This window comes from Thunnus maccoyii, chromosome 9, assembly GCF_910596095.1.
Source record: "Thunnus maccoyii chromosome 9, fThuMac1.1, whole genome shotgun sequence".
NCBI lineage: Eukaryota > Metazoa > Chordata > Actinopteri > Scombriformes > Scombridae > Thunnus > Thunnus maccoyii.
This window is the reverse complement of record NC_056541.1, coordinates 31,392,405-31,420,114: the sequence shown is the minus strand read 5'-3', so window position 1 is coordinate 31,420,114 and position 27,710 is coordinate 31,392,405. Positions and strand designations below refer to the sequence as shown.

General features: G+C 42.1%; 1 protein-coding gene across 1 annotated transcript; it reads right to left on the bottom strand.

The window, feature by feature from the left end:
- Positions 1-777: 777 nt before the first annotated feature.
- Positions 778-26,875, bottom strand: LOC121904107 (trichohyalin-like). Its single transcript, XM_042421643.1, has 11 exons — positions 26,775-26,875; positions 17,159-17,294; positions 16,088-16,273; positions 13,658-13,835; positions 13,281-13,460; positions 13,017-13,139; positions 12,405-12,538; positions 12,254-12,284; positions 12,051-12,153; positions 10,502-10,598; positions 778-10,411 (listed from the first exon to the last, which is right to left on the bottom strand). The coding sequence occupies exons 2-11, from the start codon at positions 17,291-17,293 to the stop codon at positions 1,874-1,876; spliced, it is 9,705 nt and encodes a 3,234-aa protein (XP_042277577.1). The 5' UTR covers position 17,294; positions 26,775-26,875; the 3' UTR covers positions 778-1,873.
- Between the last annotated feature and the right edge of the window lie 835 nt (positions 26,876-27,710).

Sequence of the window (27,710 nt, the reverse complement as noted above, 5' to 3'; positions counted from 1 at the left end):
ATGCTGACTAAATTATATCACATTATTAAAAAAACAACATAAAAAGGAGTGAGGACATCGGCTACATAATGGCTTGAGAAATCGCCCTTTCTACAGGGTACGATGCTGAAGTTCACGAGTTAAAAGTGTAATACATATGAGGTGTATACATGTCACACGCACATTAAATCCCACAAGCCTCTATGTCAAAAATCTCTACTTGTAAAATGTAGGCTAGAAGAGAACATCTCAATATTAAGACCTGAGTTCTGCTGATAATTGCAAAGCAAGAACATGTTTTGGTAATTCATGAGTCATTTCATCAACATACACACATTCTAACAAAAAAATAACCTATACAAATTTACTGGTCCTCTAAAAATCTATTTGTGTTTTACACATTTAAAAGAGACCGATTCATTTTATTTAGCATAGTTTTAACTGGGTCCTGTTTGCATTTTGCAGAGTGAACAAATGATCAAAACCCTTAGATGGGAGATCTGTTGCCAGAATATGATATCAAACAAAAGGGGCTGAAAACATGAAAACATGATCTTCAGCCACTACATTACACAATGCTAACAAGACAGTCACAATTTTAAAAAAATGAAATATAAGAAAAATATTTACAATACAAAAATATCAATTCACCGCTGGTAATAATTCCTATTAAAATGCTAATTATGGCTTTGTAAGAAACAGTCAAAAGAAATCCGAGCTGGTCCCATTCTATTTTGTTTTTGTGTGTGTGTATTTGTGTGAGGACTTCAATGTCAATATTAAAAAGCAACAAACTGATGTCAGTCAGTCTCTGATCAAACTTAGGCTTGGTGTTTAAAATCAAATTACAATTGATGTTCACAGACACACAGGGAAAAGGCAAAAACACTTGTTAAAAGTATCGACTTGCACAAACAAAAGACCTTAAATGTGGAGCCTTCAAATATTTTCAGGTTCAGTTGACTGTATGGATCTGTGGCGCGCTGCTGCCCTCCACAGCTCAAAAACATAACTAATAGCTTCACCTCTGTAGCCTTGAGTGAAGTGTGCAGAGGAAGTCAAGGGGTCTTTCACAGTTTGCATTTGTGTCTGCCAATACTGTTAATGTTTAAGTACAGTTTTAAAGAAGGTGAGTATTTTGGGGGCTATTTGGGTGCACAGTGTGTTAGAGGAGAAACTGACGAAGCTCTTATGAGATACTGTATCATACTGGACCATTAAATGGTGGGAAAACTGTGAGATTTAGCTTCTGTGTATCATATACCTGATGTCTGCTCCCGCTCTCAGCTCTTTTAAAGCCACAATGGGTGACTTTTATATGCTTATAGCATCTTTCAAATGATCATAATGGCAGAGATTTGTGTTTGTAGTCTTCAGGTCAGATCCTTGATGAAGAAGATGATATATGTTTTATAGCGAGACTCTAACTTTCACTCAACAGCAACTGTGCCTCAAGTAATGATTATGGGATAGGTACTGGGAAATGAAATGTAGTGTAACAGTAGCACACAAAGAGATGAGTCATTACGTCATTTAACTGACTGTAATGTAGGTTACACAGCGATATCTATCTAAAATTGCATTAGCCAATGTTAGCCACCATAAGCTACTGATCATACCAGACCAGGTAAGGCTGTAGCAGCAAATCCCCCTGAGTGTACTGATCTAAGAAAGGGTGTGTTTTAGTCTATTAATTCAAAAGTTATTCTCGCTTTAGGTCAGGATGAAAGATCTAGCTTGTTAGGTTAGATTGTGAGCCTGCACACTACAGAAGGCCTGCTTGCATTAAAACATTAAGTATGCAAACATATTTTTGCATTTTCCCAGTTTTGTGATCACAGACGACTTCATGTATTTTGGTGTCAGTGTGAATCAAAAATATCGATATAACATCCTAGACTCTGCTGTGACGCTTAGATTTGCGAGCTGGAGTTACTTCAGAAGCTTTCCTCTTGCGGAGACTTCTCTGAGCTGACTGAGGGCTCTTTTCAGACTCTTCATCAGAAAAAGACTCTGCTCTTTGAACTTTAGCACTGCTGCGCTTGGAGTTAGAGCGAGGTGTGATTGTAACTGAAGGAACTGACCTCCCTCTTAAAACTCTCTTTCCAATCACTATTGGTTCCGCCTCTGTCTCTGACATATTCTGCTCATCTTCCTCATCCTCCTGACTCATACCTGCTGTCTCTACCTCTTCATCTGTATCTAATACTAAATTTAGGACATCCCCCTTTTCACTGGTACTCTCATTAGCTCCCATGTTGTTCTCTTCTTGATTGTTCTCCTTCCCTATCTGTTCATCAGCGGGACATTCAGCTTCCTTGATGTCTTTGGGCTCATTGGATTCCACCTTGTCCTCTTCCTCCTCGTTGATGGCTACTTTCATGTCATCCTCCTCTTCCTCCTCGTTTTCCCTGTAATCCACCCTTGGTCTTTTTCGTATGGATCTTCGTTTGGGGGGTTGGATTTCTTCTGCTCTGTCATCCTCTTTGTCTCCAACAGTTCTTGCTCCGCTTCTGAGACTTCTGCTTGCTGAGGAGCCCGTAGTTTTATTTTCCTTACTTTCTGATAGCTCTTCCTCAGGTGATTCCATTTCCTCTGTCACTGGTTCTTCATCAGCTGGCTCTATGACTCTGTCATCTACCAAATCAGCTGTTTCCTCGGCCTTGTCCTCTGCGGCATCTCCACCTGGAAGCTCTGCCTCCTTTCCAGTAGGTGATGTTTCCTCAGTTTCTGCTTGTTCCTCAGCATTTGGCTCCTCTCCATTTTCAAGTGACTCATCAGTCAATTGAATCACTTCTTGTATTTCCTCTTCCTCAGGGTTTTCCTCTTCCTGCTGCTGAATCTCAGCTACTGCTTGGTCTTTGTGTCTTCCAGATCTTCTCAATGCATGTGAAGTTTTTGTTCTGCTCCTGAGTGTTCTTGTAGTTACAGCTGGAGCTTCTTGCTCTACCTCCACAGGGGCATCTTCAACTAGTGCCTCTTCTCCAGCAATGGCGGTGTCAGACTCGTCTTCTAGAGTAGTAGCAGATTTCTCTGTGACTGGCGTTTCCTCTTCCTCAGCTGAGTTCATCTCTTCTACTTCAGGTGTAGGATTCTCAACAGTATCAGTCTCTTCCACAGCTTCCTTGTTGCTGTCCCACTTTTCCTGCTCTGCCTCTGCTGCAGCAGATTCTTCACCTGTCACATTCTCAACTTCTTCCTCCTCCACATCTTTCTCCACCTCTGTTTCCATACTCTTTGCTTCTCCCTCATCCTTCTTCCCTTTCTCCCCATGTGATTCCTGCCCTGCCTCTTCTTCATCCCCTTCAGTCTCCACAGCTGGCTCAGACTCTTCTCCCTCTTCCTCTGTCTGAAGTTGTGTGCGGGCTCTTTTAGATTTACGTCTAGGTGTAGCAGGAGCAGACTTCCTTCCCCTCCTCAGAACTCTTGCTTCTACTGTTGGTTCGTCTTCTTCTGTGCTTTCCTCTCCAGCTGCCTCCTCATCTTGTATTTTTGTGGTTTGCCGTCTTGTTGTGGTTGTCACTGTCTTTCCACCACTTCTCAGAACTCTTGATTCAACAACTGGTGTTTCTTCCTCGTTGGTAACCATTCTCTCATCTGTAGGTGGTGTCTCTTCAGCACTTTCACCAACAACAGTCTCTCCCTGCTCATCTGCAGATGTCTCTGCAACAGCAGACTGTTCCTCTTCCACAGTCTCTTGCTCTGTGAGGGATACCTCTGCCACAGGTTCGACTTTTTCCATCTCAACTTCTGGCTCCGTATTTTCTTCTTTCTGCTCCTCGTCCTTTTCTTCTATCATCAGATCTTGGTTGTCTTCTTTTTCCTCTGCTTTGGTTTCCTCTGCTTGTATCTCTTCAGCTGGAGCAGTTTCTTGTTCTCCCTCTTCCTCTGTCTGAAGTTGTGTGCGGGCTCTTTTAGATTTACGTCTAGGTGTGGCAGGAGCAGACTTCCGTCCCCTCCTCAGAACTCTTGCTTCTACTGTTGGTTCGTCTTCTTCTGTGCTTTTCTCTCCAGCTGCCTCCTCATCTTGTATTTTTGTGGTTTTTCTTCTTGCTGTGGCTGTGACTGTCTTTCCACCACTTCTCAAAACTCTTGCTGGAACAACTGGTGCTTCTTCCTCCTCAGAAACACTTTTTGTCTCATCGTCCTTTGCTGTCAACAGTGTCTCTTGTGCACTTTCTCCAGCTGCAGTGTCATCCACTTCCGATGTGGAGGTTGACTGTTCTGCCTCCACTGTATCTTGTGTCATGATTGCTTCCTCTGCAACATCATCTAAGGTCTCTCCCTCATCAGCACTTTCTCCAGCTGGAGCCTCTGCTTCCTGGTTGATCTCAGTGCTGCTGGCCTGTCCGTCCTCTGGAACATCTTGTTGTGTGACTGCTTCCTCTGCCACAGTGTCCTCTTTCTCCACACTCATTTCTGGTTCAATATTTTCTACTTGTGGAGTCGTATCCTCCTCCTCTAGTCCTTCTCCCTTCTCCTGCTCAATGATTTGCTGCTGTTCCTCAGCTTGTTCCTCTTGTTCCTTCGCTTCTCTCTCCTCAACTGCTGTAGATTCCTCTCCTTCCTCTTCCTCCTGGAGTTTCTTTTGGCTTCTTTTTGTTGCACGTCTTTGTGTGACAGGGAAAGACTTCCTCCCCCTCCGCAGTACTCGAACTGCTGTTTTCTCCTCACTATTTTCAGAGGCTACCTCCTCCACCTCTTGTTGAACATTGTCCTGTCTATTTCTTGCTGACTTGCGTCTTGGTGTGGCTTTGACTGCCTCTTTGCCACTTCTTTGTTTTCTGGCTTTGGTGCCTGCAGGTTCCTCCTCTTCATCAACACTTTTATTCTCATCTACTTCAGCTGTCTCCTTAGCACTCCCCTCCTCTGTATTGTGTACTGTGACTGTATCTTCCACATTCTCCCCCAACCCTTCCTCTTGCACTACCGCCTCCTCCTGCTCAGTTTGTCCTGCTCCCACAGGGGAACCAGGAACATGCTCCTCTGCCATTGTTTCCTCCTCCATCAGCTTCCTCTGCTCAACTTCTTCCACGGCAGCAGTCTCTTCTTGAGGGCCCTCCTCAGCAGTTACTGTTTCATCCTGGACTTCTTGGTAGGTTTTTTTCAGGTCCACTAAAACCACAGTCACTCTTTGGAGATCAGAAAGCTGGGATTCTTCACTCTGTTGCTCCTCTTCTGAAGGTGCTTCCTCTTCACAGGGTGTGAGTATAGCTGAGTCAGCTGCAGGCTCGGCTAGTGGTGGGTCAGTTTCTCCTTCTTCATCTGCAGCAGCTGCCTCTCCAGCTGTGTTCTCCTCCTCTTCAGTCGTTGTCATTGTTCCTTCTTCTGACACTCCTTTTTCTACCTCTACAGCTACAGATTCCTCCTCCTCCACCTCTGCTTTACTCTCCTCTGTGGCTTCGCCCTCGTCGCCTTCTGTCGATGGCTTTTCAGCTGATCCCAAATCTGCCTCCTCATCTTGTATTTTTGTGATTTTCCGTCTTGTTGTGGTTGTCACTGTCTTTCCACCACTTCTCAGAACTCTTGATTCAACAACTGGTGTTTCTTCCTCGTTGGTAACCATTCTCTCATCTGTAGGTGGTGTCTCTTCAGCACTTTCACCAACAACAGTCTCTCCCTGCTCATCTGCAGATGTCTCTGCAACAGCAGACTGTTCCTCTTCCACAGTCTCTTGCTCTGTGAGGGATACCTCTGCCACACGTTCGACTTTTTCCATCTCAACTTCTGGCTCCGTATTTTCTTCTTTCTGCTCCTCGTCCTTTTCTTCTATCCTCAGATCTTGGTTGTCTTCTTTTTCCTCTGCTTTGGTTTCCTCTGCTTGTGTCTCTTCAGTCGGAGCAGTTTCTTGTTCTCCCTCTTCCTCTGTCTGAAGTTGTGTGCGGGCTCTTTTAGATTTACGTCTAGGTGTGGCAGGAGCAGACTTCCGTCCCCTCCTCAGAACTCTTGCTTCTACTGTTGGTTCGTCTTCTTCTGTGCTTTTCTCTCCAGCTGCCTCCTCATCTTGTATTTTTGTGGTTTTTCTTCTTGCTGTGGCTGTGACTGTCTTTCCACCACTTCTCAAAACTCTTGCTGGAACAACTGGTGCTTCTTCCTCCTCAGAAACACTTTTTGTCTCATCGTCCTTTGCTGTCAACAGTGTCTCTTGTGCACTTTCTCCAGCTGCAGTGTCATCCACTTCCGATGTGGAGGTTGACTGTTCTGCCTCCACTGTATCTTGTGTCATGATTGCTTCCTCTGCAACATCATCTAAGGTCTCTCCCTCATCAGCACTTTCTCCAGCTGGAGCCTCTGCTTCCTGGTTGATCTCAGTGCTGCTGGCCTGTCCGTCCTCTGGAACATCTTGTTGTGTGACTGCTTCCTCTGCCACAGTGTCCTCTTTCTCCACACTCATTTCTGGTTCAATATTTTCTACTTGTGGAGTCGTATCCTCCTCCTCTAGTCCTTCTCCCTCCTCCTGCTCAATGATTTGCTGCTGTTCCTCAGCTTGTTCCTCTTGTTCCTTCGCTTCTCTCTCCTCAACTGCTGTAGATTCCTCTCCTTCCTCTTCCTCCTGGAGTTTCTTGTGGCTTCTTTTTGTTGCACGTCTTTGTGTGACAGGGAAAGACTTCCTACCCCTCCGCAGTACTCGAATTGCTGTTTTCTCCTCACTATTTTCAGAGGCTACCTCCTCCACCTCTTGTTGAACATCGTCCTTTCTATTTCTTGCTGACTTGCGTCTTGGTGTGGCTTTGACTGCCTCTTTGCCACTTCTTTGTTTTCTGGCTTTGGTGCCTGCAGGTTCCTCCTCTTCATCAACACTTTTATTCTCATCTACTTCAGCTGTCTCCTTAGCACTCCCCTCCTCTGTATTGTGTACTGTGACTGCATCTTCCACATTCTCCCCCAACCCTTCCTCTTGCACTACCGCCTCCTCCTGCTCAGTTTGTCCTGCTCCCACAGGGGAACCAGGAACGTGCTCCTCTGCCATTGTTTCCTCCTCCATCAGCTTCCTCTGCTCAACTTCTTCCATGGCAGCAGTCTCTTCTTGAGGGCCCTCCTCAGCAGTTACTGTTTCATCCTGGACTTCTTGGTAGGTTTTTTTCAGGTCCACTAAAACCACAGTCACTCTTTGGAGATCAGAAAGCTGGGATTCTTCACTCTGTTGCTCCTCTTCTGAAGGTGCTTCCTCTTCACAGGGTGTGAGTATAGCTGCAGGTTCAGCTAGTGGTGGGTCAGTTTCTCCTTCTTCATCTGCAGCAGCTGCCTCTCCAGCTGTGCTCTCCTCCTCTTCAGTCGTTGTCATTGTTCCTTCTTCTGACACTCCTTTTTCTACCTCTACAGCTACAGATTCCTCCTCCTCCACCTCTGCTTTACTCTCCTCTGTGGCTTCATCCTCGTCACCTTCTGTCGGTGGCTTTTCAGCTGATCCCAGCCCTGCCTCTACTTCTCCCTCTACCTCTGCCTCCTCAGCTGTCAGTTCCTTTGGTGCCTCATCCTCTTTCCGCAGCTGTTTTCTGCTTCTACTAACAGATTTCCTCCCCCTTCTCGGGATCTTTGTTTCTACTGGCGGTTCATCTTCATCCATTCTCTTTTCGACAGATTCCCCCGTCTCCTCTTCTTCATCATCTTGCTGTTTGCTTCTTTTGGATCTGGTTGTCGGTGGCGCTTTGATCGTCTTCCCTCCACTTCTCAGAGCTCTAGTTTCAGCAACTGGTGGTGGTTGAACTTCCTCACCCCCCTCAACTGGCTTCCCTTCATCATTGCGTTCTTCAACCTGTACCTCCTCATCTGCCAATGTCTCAGACATGACTTCTGATTGCTCCTCCACTTCATCTTGTTCTGAGACAGTTTCCTCTGCCACAGCTTTCCCTTCCTCCTCCTCCTCCTCTGCTTCTGGCTCTAAACTTTCTTCTTTTTCAGACACAGCATTCTCCTTAATTTCTTCTCCTATCTCATCCTCACTTTTTTCCTCCATTTCTTGATCTGTTTTTTCTATAGCTGCCTGCGGACATGCCTCTTCATCCTCTACTTCCTGGATTTGTTTACGGGTTCTTCTGGGTTTACTTTTAGGTGTGGCAAAAGCAGATATCCTCCCCCGTCTCAGTGATCTTGTTGTCACTGCTGGTTCCTCTTTTTCACTGTTTTCTGCAAGTGCCTCATCTTGCTCCTCCTCTTGCTTTCTGCTTCTTACAGTCTTGCTACTTGGTGTAGATGTGACTGTCTTTGTTCCACTTCTCAAAGCTCTGGTTTCAACAACTGATGCTTCTTCCTCATCTAAGGTCACTGCCTCATCCACCTCAGCAGGCTGGATATTCTGTTCAGCATCATCTCCTACTGGAATGTCTACCTCTGTATCTGCATCTGTCTCTGAAGTTGCAGGTGGTTTCTCCTCCACAGCTTCCATCTCTCCTTCCACCTCAACAATGACTGTTTCTCTTTCGACTGCTTCCTTTTCAGTAATATCCTCACCAGCTTTGCCTTCTCCCTGCTGCTGTTTGGTTCTGCTTGTTGACCTGCGGCTTGCTTCAACAGTCTTGCTCCTGTTCCTGAGAACTCTTGTTTCAATAACCAGTGCTTCCTCTTCTTCGGTTTCTGTATCATCCACATTGGGAATTTCTTCCTTTTCTTTTTCAGAACTGTCTTCTTTAAGCTCTTCAGTGTCTGCTTCTGCAGTTGTATTAAATGATTTTCCTGTAATGTTGTCCTGTGTCCCTCTTTCCTTCTCTTCCACTGCCAGCTTTTCTGGCTCAGGTGTTTGTTTCTCTGCAACAGAAGTGGAAACATCCCCCTCTGCTGTTTTAAGCTCCATCTGTTCATTTTCTGGAGCAGCACACTCTTCAGCAGTTAGTGTTTCGTCCGCCTCCTTCACACTAAAATGATGGCCGCTTGTTTTCAGGTCCACTAAGATGACAGTAGCTTTCTGGAGCATGGGAATCTCAGAGCCAGTGTTGTTTTCTTGAAGCTCTTCTGCAACAGTCTCGTCTTGACCTTCGTCAGGCGTTACTGTTCCTGAAGCAACAGTAACTTTGTCAGGCTCTTGTATTACATTGTGTGCCTCTTCCTCCTTATCTTCTTCAACCAAAGTTACAGTCTCTGCCCCTCCCTCTGTCTTTTCCTCTTCCTGTACCACCTTCCTCTCCAGGTTCACCTCAGCTGAAGATACAACGTCTTCCTCTTCCCCTGCTCTTAGAGCTCCACCTTCTCTTACAGCAGTCAGTTCCTCAGCTGGTATCTCGTCTTGAGGTTTGTCAATCATCTTGTCTTGTTCCACCTGCACCTGTTCATCTGCTTCTTCTTCTCGAGCAGAACCTCCTGCTCCCAGGTCAGCTTCATTTGTGTGCTTTTCCTCTTGTTGCTGATGCCTTTTACTTTGTTTTGTGGGTTTAGGTTTAGGAGTGGCTTTACGTCTGCCTCTCAAAGCTCTCCTCTGTACAACAGGGGGCTCCTCTATCTCATCGTCAGAGTTCTCCGCTTTATCCCCAATCATTGACGTCTCTGCCTCTGTTACTTTTTCATTCAGAGCATTCTCTTCTGTCTCTTGTCTATCTGGAAGCTCTGTGGCACTGTCTTTCACTACAGTGTCCTCCACTCCAGGCTGCGTATGTTTTTCTGTCTCCTCTTCATTTGTCAACTGCTGCAGCTTTTCTTCTTCTGCTATTTCTTCCACAGCAACAACATTCTTCTCTCTGGTAGCAATTTCTGCTTCTTGTCCCTCAGTCACAGTTGACTCCTCCACTACTTCAGTTGTAGGAGGCTCCTTCTCTGCCACTTCATTAATCTCCTTATCCAATTCTTCACATACTTTCTGGCTGTGTCGGTGATACTTGCGTGTAAGCGCGGGGCTGTTCACAACAGTTCTTCCTCTCAAAACTTTCCTACCATCCTGGGCTGTAGTTTCCTCCTTGACCCCCTCCTCTAGCTTGCTGAGCCGCTGGGATCTCCGTCTGGGGGTTTCCCTCTGTACAGTTTTTATGGTCTTTCCAATAGTTCTCCCTGTTTTTCCAGCATCACCACCCTCTGATGCGGCATGTGTTGATAGACTTAACTCATGTTGTGCTGGTTCTTCTGAGTTTTCATCAGAGATCTTACCTTGAGTTAACTCTTCCACTTTATCCAGGGCTTCTTCTTCCTTGTGCACCTCTAAAACATCATCAGAGACTACCAGCACTGCAGTGTCTTCTTCTTGAGACTCTTCATCTGCTCCCTCAAGTTCTGGTGCCACATTTTCAACTGTTATCTGTGAGTCACAGGAGGTGTCGTTCAGATCCTGTGTGCCATCATCTTCTACTGGAGACTCTTCAGCAGCGGGTGCTGATGTAACCTCAGCTTCTTCAAGGTCTTGTGAGGTTAGGACAGTGGCTGGTACATCTGTCACTCTAGGTGCTGATTCTTCAGCTGCATCATCAACTTCATCCTCTGCTTTTTCTTCAGTAGCCACACTGAGCACACTCTGAAAGTAAACACAGAAAATTGAATCATGAACGAGTTGCTGTACTAGTCACATAGACAAAAATGCAAATAAGAATTGGCGTACACGTACCTCAGTCTGCATCATTTCAGAGACATTATGAACTTCGTTTTTCTGTTGCTCAGAAACATGCTCCTCTGTGGGGGTTTCTGCTTCAATATCCTCGATTCTAAAAGACAATGACAGCACTTGTTAATTTCAAAGCATTATACAGTGTAATGATTTAACCATGGATAAACATAGAGCATGTTGTTTATGAGATTCTGGCAAAAATCAAGCTCTCAAAATTTGATTCCTTATCAAAGAGTCAGACTTCTACAGGCCACTTTGTGTTAGTTTCCCTTTTAGGACTTAACTTTGTATGGAATCATTTTAAGTACAAGGACACATTGCTCTGTGTAATGATGTCTACTTTCATCTAGCTGCATCGCTGTGTTTTCCCTGTCTGCAATCTGTTGTCATGCACATGCATACTTGTAAAAGACTGATTATAAACCCGATTACACATATACATGGCAGTGAAATCGGTATTCTCCAGGAGAAATCTACTCTAATCCCTTTTCTAATCCCCTACCCTGATTACAGAAACCATCTTTCTCGTTTACATGACAGTTAAGAAATCACCTTACTGGAGATAGCAGACTATAACCCGGTTACTTAAGTGCATGTAAACACACTGATAAAGTTGTTATTACAAGGCTACAAGTGTGAAACTTTGCTAACATGATAACAGGTGGTTGTATATACGGGGAGCTAAAGTCTGAAAAAGCTAGTAAATGGACCTTGTGTTAAGATTTTGTCAAAATACTGTTTCCAAGGTCAAGAAAGAACTTACATGCTTAACAGATTTGCTCCACTTAGCAAGAATACATAAATATATTCTCACACACCAAGGAACGTTGTATTGACATGTGAAGCTTTTGGTAGATGTCTTCTCAAGTATGCATTGCTCATGCTGGGGACCACGGAAGGAGGACTACTGTGTTCCTTTAAAGGGGCGGGAAATGCATTCAGCATGTTTGTTAGGCCTCAGAGCATTACAGTGCTGTGACAAAGAGAACCATCTTCTCATGTGGCTGCTCATTTCCCTGTCTTAATAACCATGTTCTCAGGATGTTTAACTACAGACCATGTTTTTTTTTTTTTACAGTGGAAGAAACTGAAATGACAAACTTAAACAGTGAGAATGTTTCTGAATTCAACTTGGACACACTGAACTCAAATGGTCTGAATGGAGTTGAATGATGTTAGCAAACCGTAACTCTAGATCTCCTAATAGCACCTTCACATATACTTGTTGATGTTGTGAAAAGTCAATGTGACTTATCAAACCTGGGTCTGCTTTGATTGCAAAGATAGTACTACTACTTACTTTTTCTTCAAATAAATAAATATAATACACCACAATAGATCATCCAAACCACCCGTCAGATTGAATTTTCTGTGTAAAAATCACAGCAGCAATCACCTTTAATGATAAAATAGTCATGGACCCTGATGGCACACAGCCTACATTTAACCTTCAGTCCAGATAGTAGATAGCAGATTTAATTCCTAGCGATTTGAAGAGAGGTCATATTCTTTGGTGTTGCTTATCAGTGATATGGTTTAATGCTGTCACCTGATCATTTTTTCTGGCTTGTCCTCTGTGATCTTTCCTCCAGTCTTCCTTCGTTTTGAGCCACTGCTCCTACTCCGAGCTGCAACAGGCACGTCATCGGCCTCTGAAATGGTTCAAATTGTTACAATACATGTTATTACATGAAATAAAATATATGCTAATAAACAATCTAAGGGAAAGTTTATAAAAAAATAAATGCCTACCTTTGGTGGCTCTCAGTACTGTCACTTCCTCCTACAAATCAAAATGACAGCGATTATATATATATAGAGAGAGATATATTTACTTATAGAAATAGTTTGTATTTCATATACTGTATGTGGAGAAAAAAATGAAAAAATGTTATAAATATACCACAATTTCAACTGTGCACTCCATAGATCCAGCTTCTTTTATCTGTGTGGTAATTGCCTCCATGACCACATCCTTTTCAGTCACCTCAGTGATCACAAGTGATTCCTCCATGAATGACAGATTCCTGGATACAGCTGAGACATACATACATAATAAACTATTTGAAATATAATTAGATTGAACATTTGCCAATTCAAATATGAAATAGAGTCTTTATGGTGTTTAAAGTAGGGTCCAAAACTTTGTTGACAAGCCTTATAGGTGCTACAGCAGCTGCAGTTGTGTATAATGGTCATGCATGAGGATGGTAAACATGGCTGCTCTGGCCTTGCTGGAGGACCTAGCCAATGTGGCCCAAACAAAGGTATCCATATGTAAAAGGTTGAGGAAGTCTATGTCTTATGGCTAACTTAACTTTATAAAAACAGAATCAGGTGTATGTGTAGATGCAGATTTCTGCCTTTGAGAGTGCATACAGTAGGGTTTTAGTTGTGAGCCTGCACAGGGTTTTATGCATCTGGTTAAAACTATTCTCCTTTAAAATGAAGCATATTACTATCAGTCTGTAAAATGGCCCAATGAAGCCTGTGTGTAGCTGTTGGTTTTTCTTACCACTCCGATCCATGGTCTGGATCTTGTTGGCTATGTTGGTCCTCTGGCTTGGCCCACCAACACTCTCCACCTCCCACAGCAGGTCTGTGCCTCCTGGATACTGGCGGAGGTACTTTTCACACACTGGAAACAAAGAAGAGTGGATAAAATGTACAGTCCTGCACGGTTTTAATCTATAAAAATACCTGCACATAGACAAGTAACTGAGAAAGTAGATCATTTCATACATGCCAGGTGTATAAGCTGCATGGTGGACTTGCATACCTTTGTACATTGCTTTTGTGAGGGGGTACCTCAACCCCAGATACTCTTCTTTGAAACTGAGCACAAAGTCCTCCAGCATCTGGAGGCCAAAGCCTTTACCACGGTGACATTTCCTGACAAATATGGAGTCCATCACAGGAAGCTGATAGCTTCTGGTTGAAAAAGAATTACATAAGCTGCCTACGAGGGAAACAAAGAGAGGCATACTCATGAAGACATGTATCGATAAGTAAGCACAGTAATGAAAACATTACAGTAGCATCCAGGATCTAGTATCCAATACCACACATAAGTGATCTTCTCCCTCAGCAGTGAGAAGGCCATTTGGAATATCAACACAAAAACTGTTTTTCTGCATTTACCATAACATAAATTACCTGAGGGTTTGACTGAGTAGAAGCCAACAGCCTCTCCATTATTCCAGTGGATTTTTGCATAATCTTTTTCTCCATGGCAGAGGAAAGGCACCTCCTCCTCAGAGCTGCTCATCTCCTTGGCTCTGTAGATCACCCGATTAAGAATGTATAAAACTATTCTCTCTCCAAGCGTCTCCACCTGAGGGACACACACATCGTAGCATCACATTAGATACATGTTTGAATTTATTGTATTAGAAAGCAAATCTTATACCCCGCAGAAGTAATCCCTTTAATCAACACCAGATGTTTAAGAGATCCTTCTTGTGGGTGATATTCATTATGGAAATTAAAGGATAGGATTGGAAGTCTATCTTACAAGCCATACGTGCCACATGTGCATTATATAAGAATTACTGGTTGCTGTAATCATTCCTGGTCCATACTGGCTGTGAAGAGATCATTTCCTAACTTGACTACACTTTAAGGTTGGGGGCAAAGATTGCCACATCTCAGTAAGAAATAAAGTTCAACGACACAACAAGGACATATCCTGCTCAAAAGACTTACGAAACAACAGAATACACTAGTGCCACAGGTCAAACTTGCATTGGTGGAGTATAAGTCAACAGCTGACCCTCTGAACCTGAGTCTAATGACGCTTTGGTGAACTCAGTTCCACCAGGGATGGAAATTAATTTAATGATATTGACTTTCTAACGTCCTTTGAGAGAGAAAATGAGAGATATAGAAATAGAATGAGGACTATGGATCTTGTCCTCCATGTCTAACAGTGTAGTGGCATTATGAAGTGATTGTATATTTATTCTTTGACCAGGTCAGTAGCATGACAATATTTTCACACAACGATAAACTCCTTGAATTCAGAGAAGAGCTGTTCCTGTAATAGTGAAGGCTCAAGAGAATCCCTCTAACATTTTAATTGCACACCAATGGTTCACTGAAAAAAAAACAGAACAGAATGGCTCAATATGGTTCCCAGTGTGGTTCATTACAGTTTAGCAAAGCTAGTAAACGTAAAAGTGGGGCAGAAATGCTCAAAAATAAAAACAGAAGCATCCAAATGCTTCAAATAGTTCTGTGTTTAGCAGCAGTACCTCTCAGGAGCACAGCCCACAGGGAAAACACCAACGTTAAACAGCTGAAGCAGGACGCAGACGTTGACAGGACACTCTGGGTTTATTTAGCAGAGTAGTTGTTCATGAGAAATTCTAATATGCTAACTAACCAAAGTACTCAAAGTAAATTTCTGTGTGATTAGCTTAGACCAGGGGTTCTCAACTGGTCTCACCCTGGGACCCTTATTTTCCCACGATCATTGAGTCACGACCCACTTTTATAGAATTCAAACCAAGCAAATTTATTTTTCAACAATATCCTTCGAAAACACAAGTATGTCATCTTTTTTTTTAACATAAATACATATATTTACATGTACAAAGTGCATTTCAGAGCACCTTATTAAGAAACTGAGGAGGACCATGACAACCGCATGTACACTAAAATAAATATCAAAACTGAACAAAATAAAATTAGATATTTTCACTTATATACTTATAGCACTCCATCAAAGCTAAAACAGCCAGAATGTGTAATAGCTTCTTTCCACAAGCCATAAGACTCATGAACAGCCAAACACCTTAAACCTGTACATAAAAAAAAAATAAAATAAAAAAAAATCTACCTTTTAAATAGGGTTTCTGCCCCTTTTTATCCTCAATGTATGAAAATTCACATTTGAAATATTCCGGGTCATCTTTGTGCTTCACCATCTTGCCTCCGAACATCAACACAAACTTAAAGTGAACGTCAATCAAATGATGGTTACCATGGCTACGGTGCGAAACTGCTGCACATCTCTGACGCATGCCTGTCAATTTTTTTTTTCTTCAAAATTAAAGACAAGTCCAACATCAGATACGCATGAAATATTTTTTATTTATTTTTGACCAGCTGTCCGTGAACTGGTCCGCGACCCACCAGTTGAGAATCACTGGCTTAGACCTTATGTAAGTGTGACACAGGCTGAATGTGAGTTTTGTTCATAACTTCAGATTTGGAGCACACATCCTCTCTCACCTATAGAATAAAACATCCTCTTCCTGCTCATCATCATTGGTATTGCATGTAATGTCACATGTAATTCAGCTTACAGGGTGTGGGACAGATGGCTTTCATTTGATGTGACATCATGATGTTGCATCATTTCTGTGGATTCAGCAACCACCTAAAGTCAACAATCTCTGCCCAAGACAGGATCACCAAAAACTCTCCCCAGTGCAACGGTACTGCACGAGCAATGATCACTGTTAGAAACCTGTTTTCATACCAGTCAATGCAGACTGAAAGGTTTGTGTGCAGCTGATGTCTCAGATCAGAATGAATGAGTGACAGGGTGGATCTCCCAGCTGTCAAAACGTCTGCTCATACCTCTACAACTCCATCACGAGCAGGGTCTGCTGTCTTGAGAATGTCCTCCACTGTCCACCACCGGTCCAGCAGGTACAGAGCCACAGTAGAGAACAGGTCAGTGGGAGAGAAGAGGGCCAGGATTGTCTTGTCATCATTGTGTCCGTACAGAGGAACCAAGCCTACTCTGGAGATATTTATGGTGACCTGAGGACAGACATACAGACAATCAATGGTGAAGTGAAGGTTTGCAGTGGAGATGAGTGCTAGATGTGTGATTACTGAGCCTTTGTTCAACTTGCTTCATATCGTCCTCACTCTGAACAATCAGAAAGCTCACTAATCACAACTGTTCTTTTTGAGAGTTGATTCAAAATGTTTTTAGTTGGTCTTTTAATCTGTCGCACTGCACTACAGAGTATTTAATGGTGTCTCCTAACAGAATAACAATATATTCTTCCAGAGCTTTTAAATAGCTTTGCTTAAACTACGCTGACTGAACTCTTGCTAAGAGAAAGACAGACATATTATTACTTTACACACAGAAGGTTTCATTAATGAGAAAACCTGCACTAAAAACACAACCACACATATTTTATTTGCTTATAAAAAAAATCTAAATTGCTGTCCATAAAATAGGTCTAATAACATAGTTCTGAGGCTACATTTTTATAGGTTTAAACAATTATAAAATACAGGCCTCACAATAATGTACATTTGTTTCTAGTATACTTCCACTGTGTTTGTAATAAGCAGCCACTACACAGGTACAAGCCATAATAGCCTATTGACTGATCATGAATAAATCTAAATTTACCATCCAACATGTGAATTCTTCTTATTCCACTATATAATTATAGCAACAAATACAATGTAAGCAGATTTCTTCTCTGGTGAATCCAAGCAGTAACTTGACATGCTTGATAAAAACAGGTCCTGGCCCCAAAATTTTAAGATACTATTTTAAGATACTAAATGGTGTTTTTGCTGACTTTTATGGACCTTAATGACCTGACACATATTGTTAAAAACACCACACTGGCTCAAACAGGGGTGAGCTAATGTAGACGTCCAGCATGTGTTGTGTTTTACCGTGGTGGAGTCAGACAGGGTCAGGTGCTCAGGAGAGTCGGGGTTGCTGTATAGGAGGTTGTTCATGTAGTTGCGGGCTGACTGTTCCAGCTCTGCTTGGCTAACATCAGCCAGCAGATCCACAGGGAACTTCATCCTTAAACAACACAAAACAAACAGCCGTCAGCAATTACTGTCACCATCCACCTGTAGAGTTACAGGTGGATGGATGAGCTACTGTTCGGGCTTAAAGAAGCTCATGATTATTGGATACAGTGATGGCAAATTAAAGCCACTATGCGTAGTGTGCATTGTTGTCTATAACAGTGCTGTTGTTTCTTTTTTTTACCACTAGGAGGCGCCGAAGTTACACATTTTCAAAGTCAAAGTGACAACACTTAGAAACTAGAACAGTAAAATTCTTCCAAAATATGATTTTAAATTGTAGGAAACTCAAAAAAATCTTTGTTTAAAATCTGGTCAACAGTTGATTGTGGTTGTTACTCAGCTGTAGCTCCACATCTGGTTGTTTTTGCTTTGTTTTGTGTCCCTGCTCTAAAAATATAATGAACGTATTATTATAAAATACCACCACCTTAACTGCCCTAACAAGCAGTTCTTGTATGCCATGTTTGGATCCGGCTTCAGAGTGCAACTTGGCAGCATTGACATGGTCTGACTATTGGAACTTGAAAATGCCTGCTAGGTGAGTGTGCTCACATTTATCTTGTAACTAGTATCTAAGCATCTCTGAGTAGCTGAGTGAGTTAGAAAAGCTGTTTTCTTTTAGTACTATATTGTATAAACTAATAGCATTTTACAGTTTGATTTTTAGTATAAATGGAGGAAAGCGTATACATATTTTTCATTAATAACTGAAAAATTGGGATGCCGACAGGGTCTGTATCGGGGCTAATCAAGGAATTTTGAATCACTGATCATAAAGCCCAATCTGTTGGATGTAAAATACTCCAGAGCTGCAGGATTCTAGTTCTACGTACAGCCGTCTGAGTGAAGTGAACTTCTTGGCCACATTGGGAAGGAGTCAAGGATGAGACCCCATATTTCATATTCAGCCTACAAATGTGGACTTCAGAGGATCCAGCTCCTCTGCCCAGCTGGGACACACATAATGTGTTTGTGGCCATGGACAGCTGCATCTACAGAGAAATGACCAGTAGAGTTATGGGAAAGTATGATAGATACAGATAAGACTGAAAAGATGTAGTAGCACTTTAGCCCACCGCTGCGTGTTGTTTAGTGGAGTTAATAGCCATGTTAGCATGCCAGTGTGGCTTTGGTTCATAAAAAAGCAATGGTTGTGGAAATAATGCTATTGTTAATGTGCAGGCAGTTAGAATACAGATGTGTTCTCTGACCTAATGGCTTTATTAATAAATGATTTACTCCTTTACTATTTGATAGATCAGTTATAAGCCATTAATAAGAATAAATATTGAGTTTCCAGGTTAAAATCCTTCATAATGGGTGCCTTATTAGAAACTGGTACCAATAAGGGTTTGCATACTTTAACACTCTTTCTATTCCATGACATGTACTTTTATCCAATAAGAAGAACTGTTAGGCACTCCCTGGGGGCCTAATGGGGGCAACATCCAGCATGCCATACCCCTCTCTCTCTCGCTCCATGTTTCCTGACTCTCTGCACGGACTCTCACATAAAGCCCAAAAAATAATCTTTTTTAAAAAAGAAAAACTGTGTTTGATTGCAGCACTTAGAGAAAGTTGATGAACTGACATCCTAAATCTAGCACGCCTCTCAACCCAACAGTGGTCTATTCCGTGAATAGCTACTATGTAGGATAAACTTGAACTAAACTGTGGCAGTGGCAATCTGATCCAATTCACCTGCCACAACAAATCCCAGTGAATCCTCAGTGATCTCTCGTGAGACTAATAAACTGTGAAAGTTAGCGTATGAAGTAAGCTTCAGCTGGGATAAGAAGCCTGTCCTTTTTTAAATCTTTTAAATGACACTTTGAACTATGTGATATTGTAGTAAATTGTACAGACACGAGGAGAATCAATACATGACAGTAAATGACTACATGATACTAATGTGGCTAACATGTCAAACCACATGTCAAGCCTCCGGCTTCAAGTCGACTGACCTTCTAACTCTGACCTTTACAAGCAACTCAAACCTGCAAGAGACTCCCAGCAGGATCACATGCTGAGACGTCTTTTTTACTAATTAACTGCACACAATGTTGATTCAGTGGGATTATATACAGGCAAACTGATAAAGAAAGCTAAGAGCCAGCTCTACATCATACAGTTTAGAAATGCACAGCATGACTAAATAACAAGTTGTCTTTATCAAATGAGCAGAGGAATGAATGAACATACAAACTAACAGTGACGCTCACATCGTCCTGACGTGAGGCCTGTCATCTCCAATCAGTTAATCTGCACAGATCCACGGTGACTTACAGCAGACCAACACAGTTACAGCTGTGTTTGTATCATGAAACTACAGCGAAGGGTGTGTTGATGCCATTATATCACCACCCCTTATTGTTTGAATATGTGTCTAATTACAAAGTAGTACACAGGGTTTTTGGGGGGGGTGCTGGGCTGAGCCGCTGCCACAAAGACTTGAAATTTATTTGCATCAACACTCATTTAAAGTCTTTTTAAAACAACACTTACATACCCATATGCACATTGAAAGAATGACTGCTTGTTGTTATCATTCCTCCTGTCTATTCCTGCCATGAAGAGATTCAAGGCAAGTGATGGAGCAGCAACAGGGATGGGTACCAAGGACTGGTCTTTCATTGGTACTGGTTTCTGATTGGTTTGGTCGGTGCAGCTATCAGTATTTGAACATCATTCACTTATTCATCCAGTAATGATTCTAATAATGATGACTGATTCCTCGTTTACATTCTGTGGACTGTAAAGCAGACCGGCTGATGTGTTTAACAGACGTAACACTGGTGACCTTATTGAACAATATGCCATATCTTCATGTTGTTGTGGATTTTCTGACCAAAGCCACTGATGTCCCACCAGTATTGCAGTCAGTCTACTCCCCCCCCGCCCCCGATGTACTGAATAGCATGCCTAAATTCAGAGCGCTAACACAACTCCACATGTATTAACTTTAAAAAGTAACGCTGCATGTTTACCCCGACACTACGATAAACTTTAGCGTGGATGGCTGCGGTGCTCTGATTGGTCTTCCTGCTGTCTTAAACGTATGCCATGCCACATTTAACATGCTACCTGTTGTGCGATTATGCTGAATCACTGGAGAAGCTGAACAACAATTAATAGTATGTCATGATCTGAAGCCTCACATTAGCTTCAGATGAACTTAAGAAGCATTTTCACACAGAACAAGTTGCTCTACACTGCCGCTACACAGAGGAGAAGGATTACACTGACTCTTTTGAGTACATATGGTATGTGAGTATTATTTTATCCTTTCATAGTTTTGTTAAAGTCAACACTCATAACAGAGACAAATCATGGACTGTGGCATGTTTGTGTGCTGTGAAGGTATCAATATCCAAAACTTCAGTGTTGTCTGTAGTACCTCTTTATATTCAGAAGCTACAGTATGTTGTCTTAAAAATATCACCTTGGCCCTGTTTTGTATTTGCAGATATCTGAATTAACTTGATTTGATAGTTGATCATTTTACATTGGTCTGAATACTTCTGCTTTGTATTCTTTGCTTGAGTAGATGAATTGGTCATTAAATGCAACATCGTATGTATCAGATCATCAACTTTTGATTTTGGGGTCAGCCTTTGTCATTCCCTCTAACACCTCCTGAATAGAGTCCACACCTCCCACAATAAACAAATGGTAAACCAGCCCGACCGTGTTTCCAACCCCCCACACAACCTTTGCATCCCATTACTGCAGAGTAGTGAGACATGATGTAAAACCAGCTGACTGAGTCGATTACAGGAGGTTGTAGTCAGAAGCAAACAGGATTAACGACTGTCACCGTAGCTTCGGGGGCTGCAGGGTCAAAGACACATGCGCACACACCCCCGCTCCCGTACACACATGCTCATTCACAAGCCTTCAACAGCTGTCTGCACACACAAGCCTGACTGTAATTTATACATTAACACTTCTTCAAACCTTCCTGTTCAGACACTTGTAGCCCTCTCAGTCCAAAACTTACCTCCTTTACATTGTAGAGATCATTAAAAATGATCGTTGGTTGTGAGTTGTTGCAACTTCTCATAATGTAACTGAAGACAGAAAACTAAACTGTCCTTGTCACTACACTGGTGGGGGTGAGTGGGATCTGAGGAGGGTATCATGGGCCACTGGATGCATTACGCTCTGACTGTCAGACTGGATAGACATAAAGCTGGGTACAAAACCTGCACTGAAATGTGTCATGGTTCCAAATTTAGAGAAAAAGGGAAAAATGCAGAACTATCAAGTAAAACCGTTTGTCCACACTAGCTAACAAGCTGAATCTCCAAGGTTGATGTATGGAACCACAGCTGCAGACTCGTCATGTGTGGACAACAGCGACCAGCCTGTGTCAGTAGTCTGGTGTCAGTATGTTGGATATGTGTTCATTATTGTGTGTCAAACATTGTGTTTGGATGGTGATATATGACGGGAATTTCCATTCAATTTTAATTCAGGCTGAAACATAAACCTCTAGCTTTGTGCAACTTTGAACAAAAACGACCCAGCCAAACCGACACCACAGCTCACACACACACACACACACACACACACACACACACACACACACTCCTGCTGATAAACACAGTCATAAAGATTCTAGATTCTGTCTTGATGATTTAGTGTGAGCTGTACTTGCAGGACCAGTTTCTTCAGCACGTAAAAAAAAAAAAACAACCCAGAGGGGATGTCGGTGCCTATGCATGTATGCCAATAACATCAAAACAACCTACAGGCGTATCTTCATCAAAAACCATTCAGAGGGTGTGCTCCTCTTGCACCTAATTACTTATTGTTCCCTGTGACTCTTCAGCCTTTGCCGTGTCAAATGTCGTTTCCCTGTATGAATAAATGAAACCAGTTAGTACAGAAACACAGTCCAGGCTTTATATCATTGGCTTTGCAAGGATAAAAGAGGGGCCCTGCACTACATGGTTATATGAGGAGGTTGGTCTCCACCAACAGTCCACAACCCAAAGATATTCAGGTTACTGCCATAGAGGACTAAAGAAACCAGATAAGAAGCTGGGACCAGAGAATTTTGGCATTTTTTTCATAAAAGATATCTCAAAACAATGATCAAAATAGCTGGTGAATAATTTTCTGTCGATCAACTGATTTAATACACTAATCGTTGCTCTACACACACACACACACACTGTCAGGAGCATCATCAGCCAAGCATAAAGTCCAGTTTGTGTGTATGAGAGAGGGAGAGCTAACCACTCCCTCAGGGTGTGAATACCACAGATCCATCCATAAACGGGTCACACACTGCACTCCTCTATAAATACAGTTAGTGTGGACCAATTGGTACACATTTAAATGCACAACAAAATAAAAATGTATTGTGATGACGGCGCAATCTCATGTGCAGAGTATAACCCACTTTGAACTCATCCTTACAAGTATTGTGTGTGTATCCAAAGCCTGATATATCTTATTCCTCTGTTGTTGTCCAGAAACAATTAAAAACACGTCAATGAGACATGTTCCTTCATCATGAAGAGTTTGGTTACATTAGTTTATTTTAAAAATGGCCCCAAAGAGTAATAACAGTTATAAGATAAGATAAAAAAGTTGTATCAAGTCTTTTATGTCTCCAGAGAGGAGCTGTATGAAATTAAATTGGGGTGTAAGACTACAAGCCCCACCACAAGTGTGAAAATGAAAAGAAATGTGGGGGTGTGGAGTTAGAAAGACCTCTGTGGGCCACTCCTCATCTCTGCTGGAGCCTGGCAGCTTCAGGCTACGTTAGCTGCTAGCAGCATAACACACCCCAGTCTGCCACAGAACTGTCAGCAGCTGAGTTGCATTGTGGGTGATGCAGGCACCAGGTTTTGACAAGGAAGAAGAATACATGGAATGAATCAGATGATATCTCTGATTCTGCTGGATTGATTGTGATCATGTTATCGAAGTGTCCGCTGTGAAGCTTTTTTATATAGTTAAATCTGTATCAGGCTCATTATTAAAGCCTCGCATTGGGAGACTTGATCAGGATTTGCTCATTTCCAATCAATATCCAATCACGTGCAGATCCTCAGGGGTCATTTTTTTGTAGCTGTGGTCCCCTCATCACTACAGACGAGCTTTCTTTACACAAGCCCCACGTACTGCCCCACATCCATTATGCATGCTTTCGTACTGTCCCCTACCCCAACACACACACACTGTCAGTGAGCATCAGCAGCCGAGCAGAAAGTCCAGTCTGTCTTTTGTGAGAGAGAGACAGAGACACACAGAGAAAGAGAGAAAACAAACCTGGCAGCTGACTGTGTGTTTGTGTGTAGATGCATGCATGGCTCTAGTGAAAACAGGCCCAGAGCTCCCTTGGGGCAGGGAGTAGTGAATACCACACATCCATCCATAAAGCAGCCAGACACTTCACTCCTGCTTTCTCCTCAACAGCTCTAGAGAGGGCAACGTGCTTGACACCCTCACAGCCTGTTATGGAAAGTTGTTCAAAACAAGCTCGTGCAAGATTTCAGTGATAACTAGAAGTTACTGTGTTGATTCATTTGATAACAAAGCGTTTATGTTGCGTTCACATCATCAATGCAGACAGTACAAGCAGCTGAGTACTGCTAGGTGTACATTCAATGAGTTTTGTCTGTTTTTCCCATTCTGCCGACAGGATGTGAATGCATCATCAGCCTAGCCAAACACAAAAATCCAAATTTTACTTTCTGCATCCACCTGGCTGCGAAGATCTGCTTGTTATGAATTATGTCAACTGTCCATATCAGCGAGGGTGTGTACAGACTGCACAGAGACGGACCGCTGTAGTCCAAAAACAACCAGCTTCTGTTTATATGTCGCCATATGTTTGTGGGCGTGTACGGTCCATCGTAGCTACTGCAGACCCTCGCTGACGTGCAGATAATTTACATCACAGACCCTATGCACAGTTTTTGCAATGATCCCTAAAATGTCAAACACTAGTAACAAAGACATTAAACTTTATTGTCCAAAATGACATCAGTGCACTGAAACAGTAAACTTCACTGGGAATGTAATAATTATAAATATAATAACTATAAAATTTAAAAAAAACACACACACACACACAAATAGAATGATTTCTAAATTACCCCAAACATATTTTTCTGCAGTATCTCTGTAAAAAAGTTTTCATATCAACACAACGTCAATACCGATATATCTGTCATAGTCCAGACTGCACAGAGCATCTCTGTGTCCTCACAGCGAGGACGCCAGATATCAACACTGTCCTGACTCAGAATAATAATAAACACCATACAACCTCAGATTGCTTTTTACTTTGACTAGACTAGTATTTTGCAGAGATGCTTCCAGTCTTTGTGTGCCAAACTAGGCTGAATATGTCCACCCACATACACAAAGCAACCAACGACTGGCCCCTCTAAATCTGGGCCCTCAGATTCACAGGCCCCTGCACTGCTGCTTGCAAACTGCCTTTAACCTTGATAAAAGCTGTGAGAGCAAAGTTAAACAGATTAAGAGTATACTGCGAAGCTAAATCATGACGGGGAAAATAATGAGAGTCATTATTTTCCCAGTGGTGTCAAGCCAGTTTGTGCCTCCAGCCAAATATAATGGAAGTGAACGGAACAGCAGTGAAATGAATCCACAAAGCTTAAGAAGAAAGTAGTTCCATAAATGTTTATCCTGAGGACCTAGATTATTGTTTGTGGAAAGACATGTTTTGTTTTTCTTTTTTTTACCAATGTCATTTTAAAATTTCCGTTCACCTCCCTTGTATGGAGTTACAGACAGATATCTCAGAACCAAAACCATTGAATCTGCACCGTCACATATTACTACAGATATGAAGGTTTTTTATTTTGTTTTTTTTGTGATTTGTGTCAACGGACCTTTTAACAGCAGGGGTTAAAGGGGTTAAAACTTTAAAGGTTAGAACTCATTAGTGCACACTGACCCGCCCAGTTTACTTGTTACTCAACTCTCAGCTGTATCACTAAATGAAAGTTCACACACACACACACACAAACATCACTCAACACTTAGAGAGAAGTCTCACAAGATGAATGATGATGAGATTTAACTCGTGACTGAATTTACAGTGGATGGTGTGTTTGATTGAGGGTTTCAACTCAATGATTTCACACACTTTGAGTTCATATCAGGGGGTGTGTGCATACTGTAGTCTGCATCCTGGCTGCTGCTGAGAACTTACACACAACTGTTATTAGAAAAGACATGTGTTTTTGTTGTTATTTGTGTTAGGTTGAATTTTCTTTATCAGTCATAAAGAGGAATAATGCAGTTTTACACCAAAGCCTAATGAGTAATTTAAGAAGAGAAGGGGACAGTCGGGCTGGTGTCCTTTAGGTACATGATGTTCTGATAACAAGAGCAGCATAGAAACATGTGAGCAGGCTGCACTATAAAGCTGCTTCTTCTTTCATTCAATATGCATACCGTAAACACTCAAAGCTGATCATCGCAGGCGGTTAAAAACGCCCATTTAACAGCGTGAAAAAGAGGCTCGTTGGAAATGAACACAAACGGCGGAGCGCGGCAAGTAGCGCTGCCGCACTAAACGCTGACTGCGCACTTTTTTTATTTCACTGACGCACAAACCGAAGAAGCGTCTGAACAGAAACAAGTTTTTATGAAACATTGGAGGGAAAAAATACGGTCCCACTGTCAGAAACCGCGCAAAGTAAAAAGGAACAAAGAGTCCCGAAGTGTCGGATGGTACGGGAGTGGGAGGGGTGTGTGTGTGTGTGTGTGTGTGTGTGTGTGTGTGCGCGCTCTCCAGCAGCCACGCTGCAAGTGATGAAGACTCCAACCGTGTCCCAAGAGAAAAAGCAACTTTCTAAAAGAATTGTGAATTGCAAACTCAACACTGAGCACTTATCACTTCAACTCTGTTCCCGTTTCCTACAACGTTATGAAAGTGAAAAAATAATTACTATAATTTCAACAAGTCTGTGTTATGTGTGACAGTGGGCCTATTCTTAACCACACAATAAGTAACGTTACGCAACAAAATGTAACGTAACGGACATAAACTTACGACAAATAAATAACCGCTCATGTTAGCTCGTAACTCTATAAAGCCTGTAGGCGCTATTGTGTTAGTTAAATTGGAAACATGCATTAAAGCAGCAGCTTCATGTTCGGTTAGACTGTTTCAATTCAGAACATTTTGTTCCCGATAAAAACTCCATAATTGCGTTTAGCGCATCGCATCCAGCTAGCTCGATGTAGCAGCAGTGACTTCCAGTGTTCACAGAGAGGCTGACAGTGATAGTCTACATTTAATGCCTGCCTAGTTTCCACTCCAGCAGATGCCTCCTAATTCCTTAAGTGCACATAGAAAATACCCAGTGACCAGCACACACACTCACGCACACAAATTCACATACACACACATAAACACACGCACACACACACACAGCTCTGCTAACAGTGTCACACAAACACACAAACTCACCCTCAGTCTTCGCAGGGAGTCTTTCCGTTCGTTAAAAACTCTCACTCTTCAATTTAAATTCTGTAAACACACTTACGGTTTATTATGTTGTTAGGTGCGACGTTGTGCGCATGCTCGGCTCAGGCCACCAATCCTGTGCAGCTGCCTTATATAACTAAACTATAATCCTATCTAACCCTCTACAGCTCCGCACATCTCTAGTCTGACTGTTGTGACAGTGACTGACTTCACATCATCATCATCATCATCCTCATCGTCTTAATTGTTTTATTCACAACTTTTGGGGGTGTTATTGATTATTATATGATATCGACCATGTTTACAAACTCAAACAATTCATAAATGTACAAAACTTCATTTTAAATGTTTTGCTACATGTTCCATGTTAGCAAAGATACCACATATATCTAAAATGATGCACATTTACAGTGTTTCCACTCTGATTCTGTTTCCATTTATGATGCAGCCACAAACAAACATAGTGTCTGAATATTTAATTCAGTGTAGCTATCTCACAGACTCAGTACAGAATGAATATATAATATTGTCATACAGTTTGGGTTTCTTGTTTTGTTAAAATAATAATGAATAAACTTAAGGGGAACTTTAAAGGAAAATCAGGAGATTGAAGAGATCTCAAAGATCACAAAGTAGCATTTAAATTATTTATTTTTAAATTATTTTCAAAGCTAAACATTTTCGTGTGTGGTTGTGCGTAAAAAAAAAAATCTAATCAAAAATGTAGGACTTTGTCTTAGTCAACTTTAAGTGCTATTTAAGGAGATAAGGAGAAATAACACAACTGTTGATAGTAAGAAAAGTGTCAAAAATTGTTCCAAACTCAACCATTCAGTATTTTCTACCTGAAGCAATTACTGACATCAGGTTTCCTCTCTTCATCAGACTGAAACATCATTTTCCCAAGTGACCCAAGAC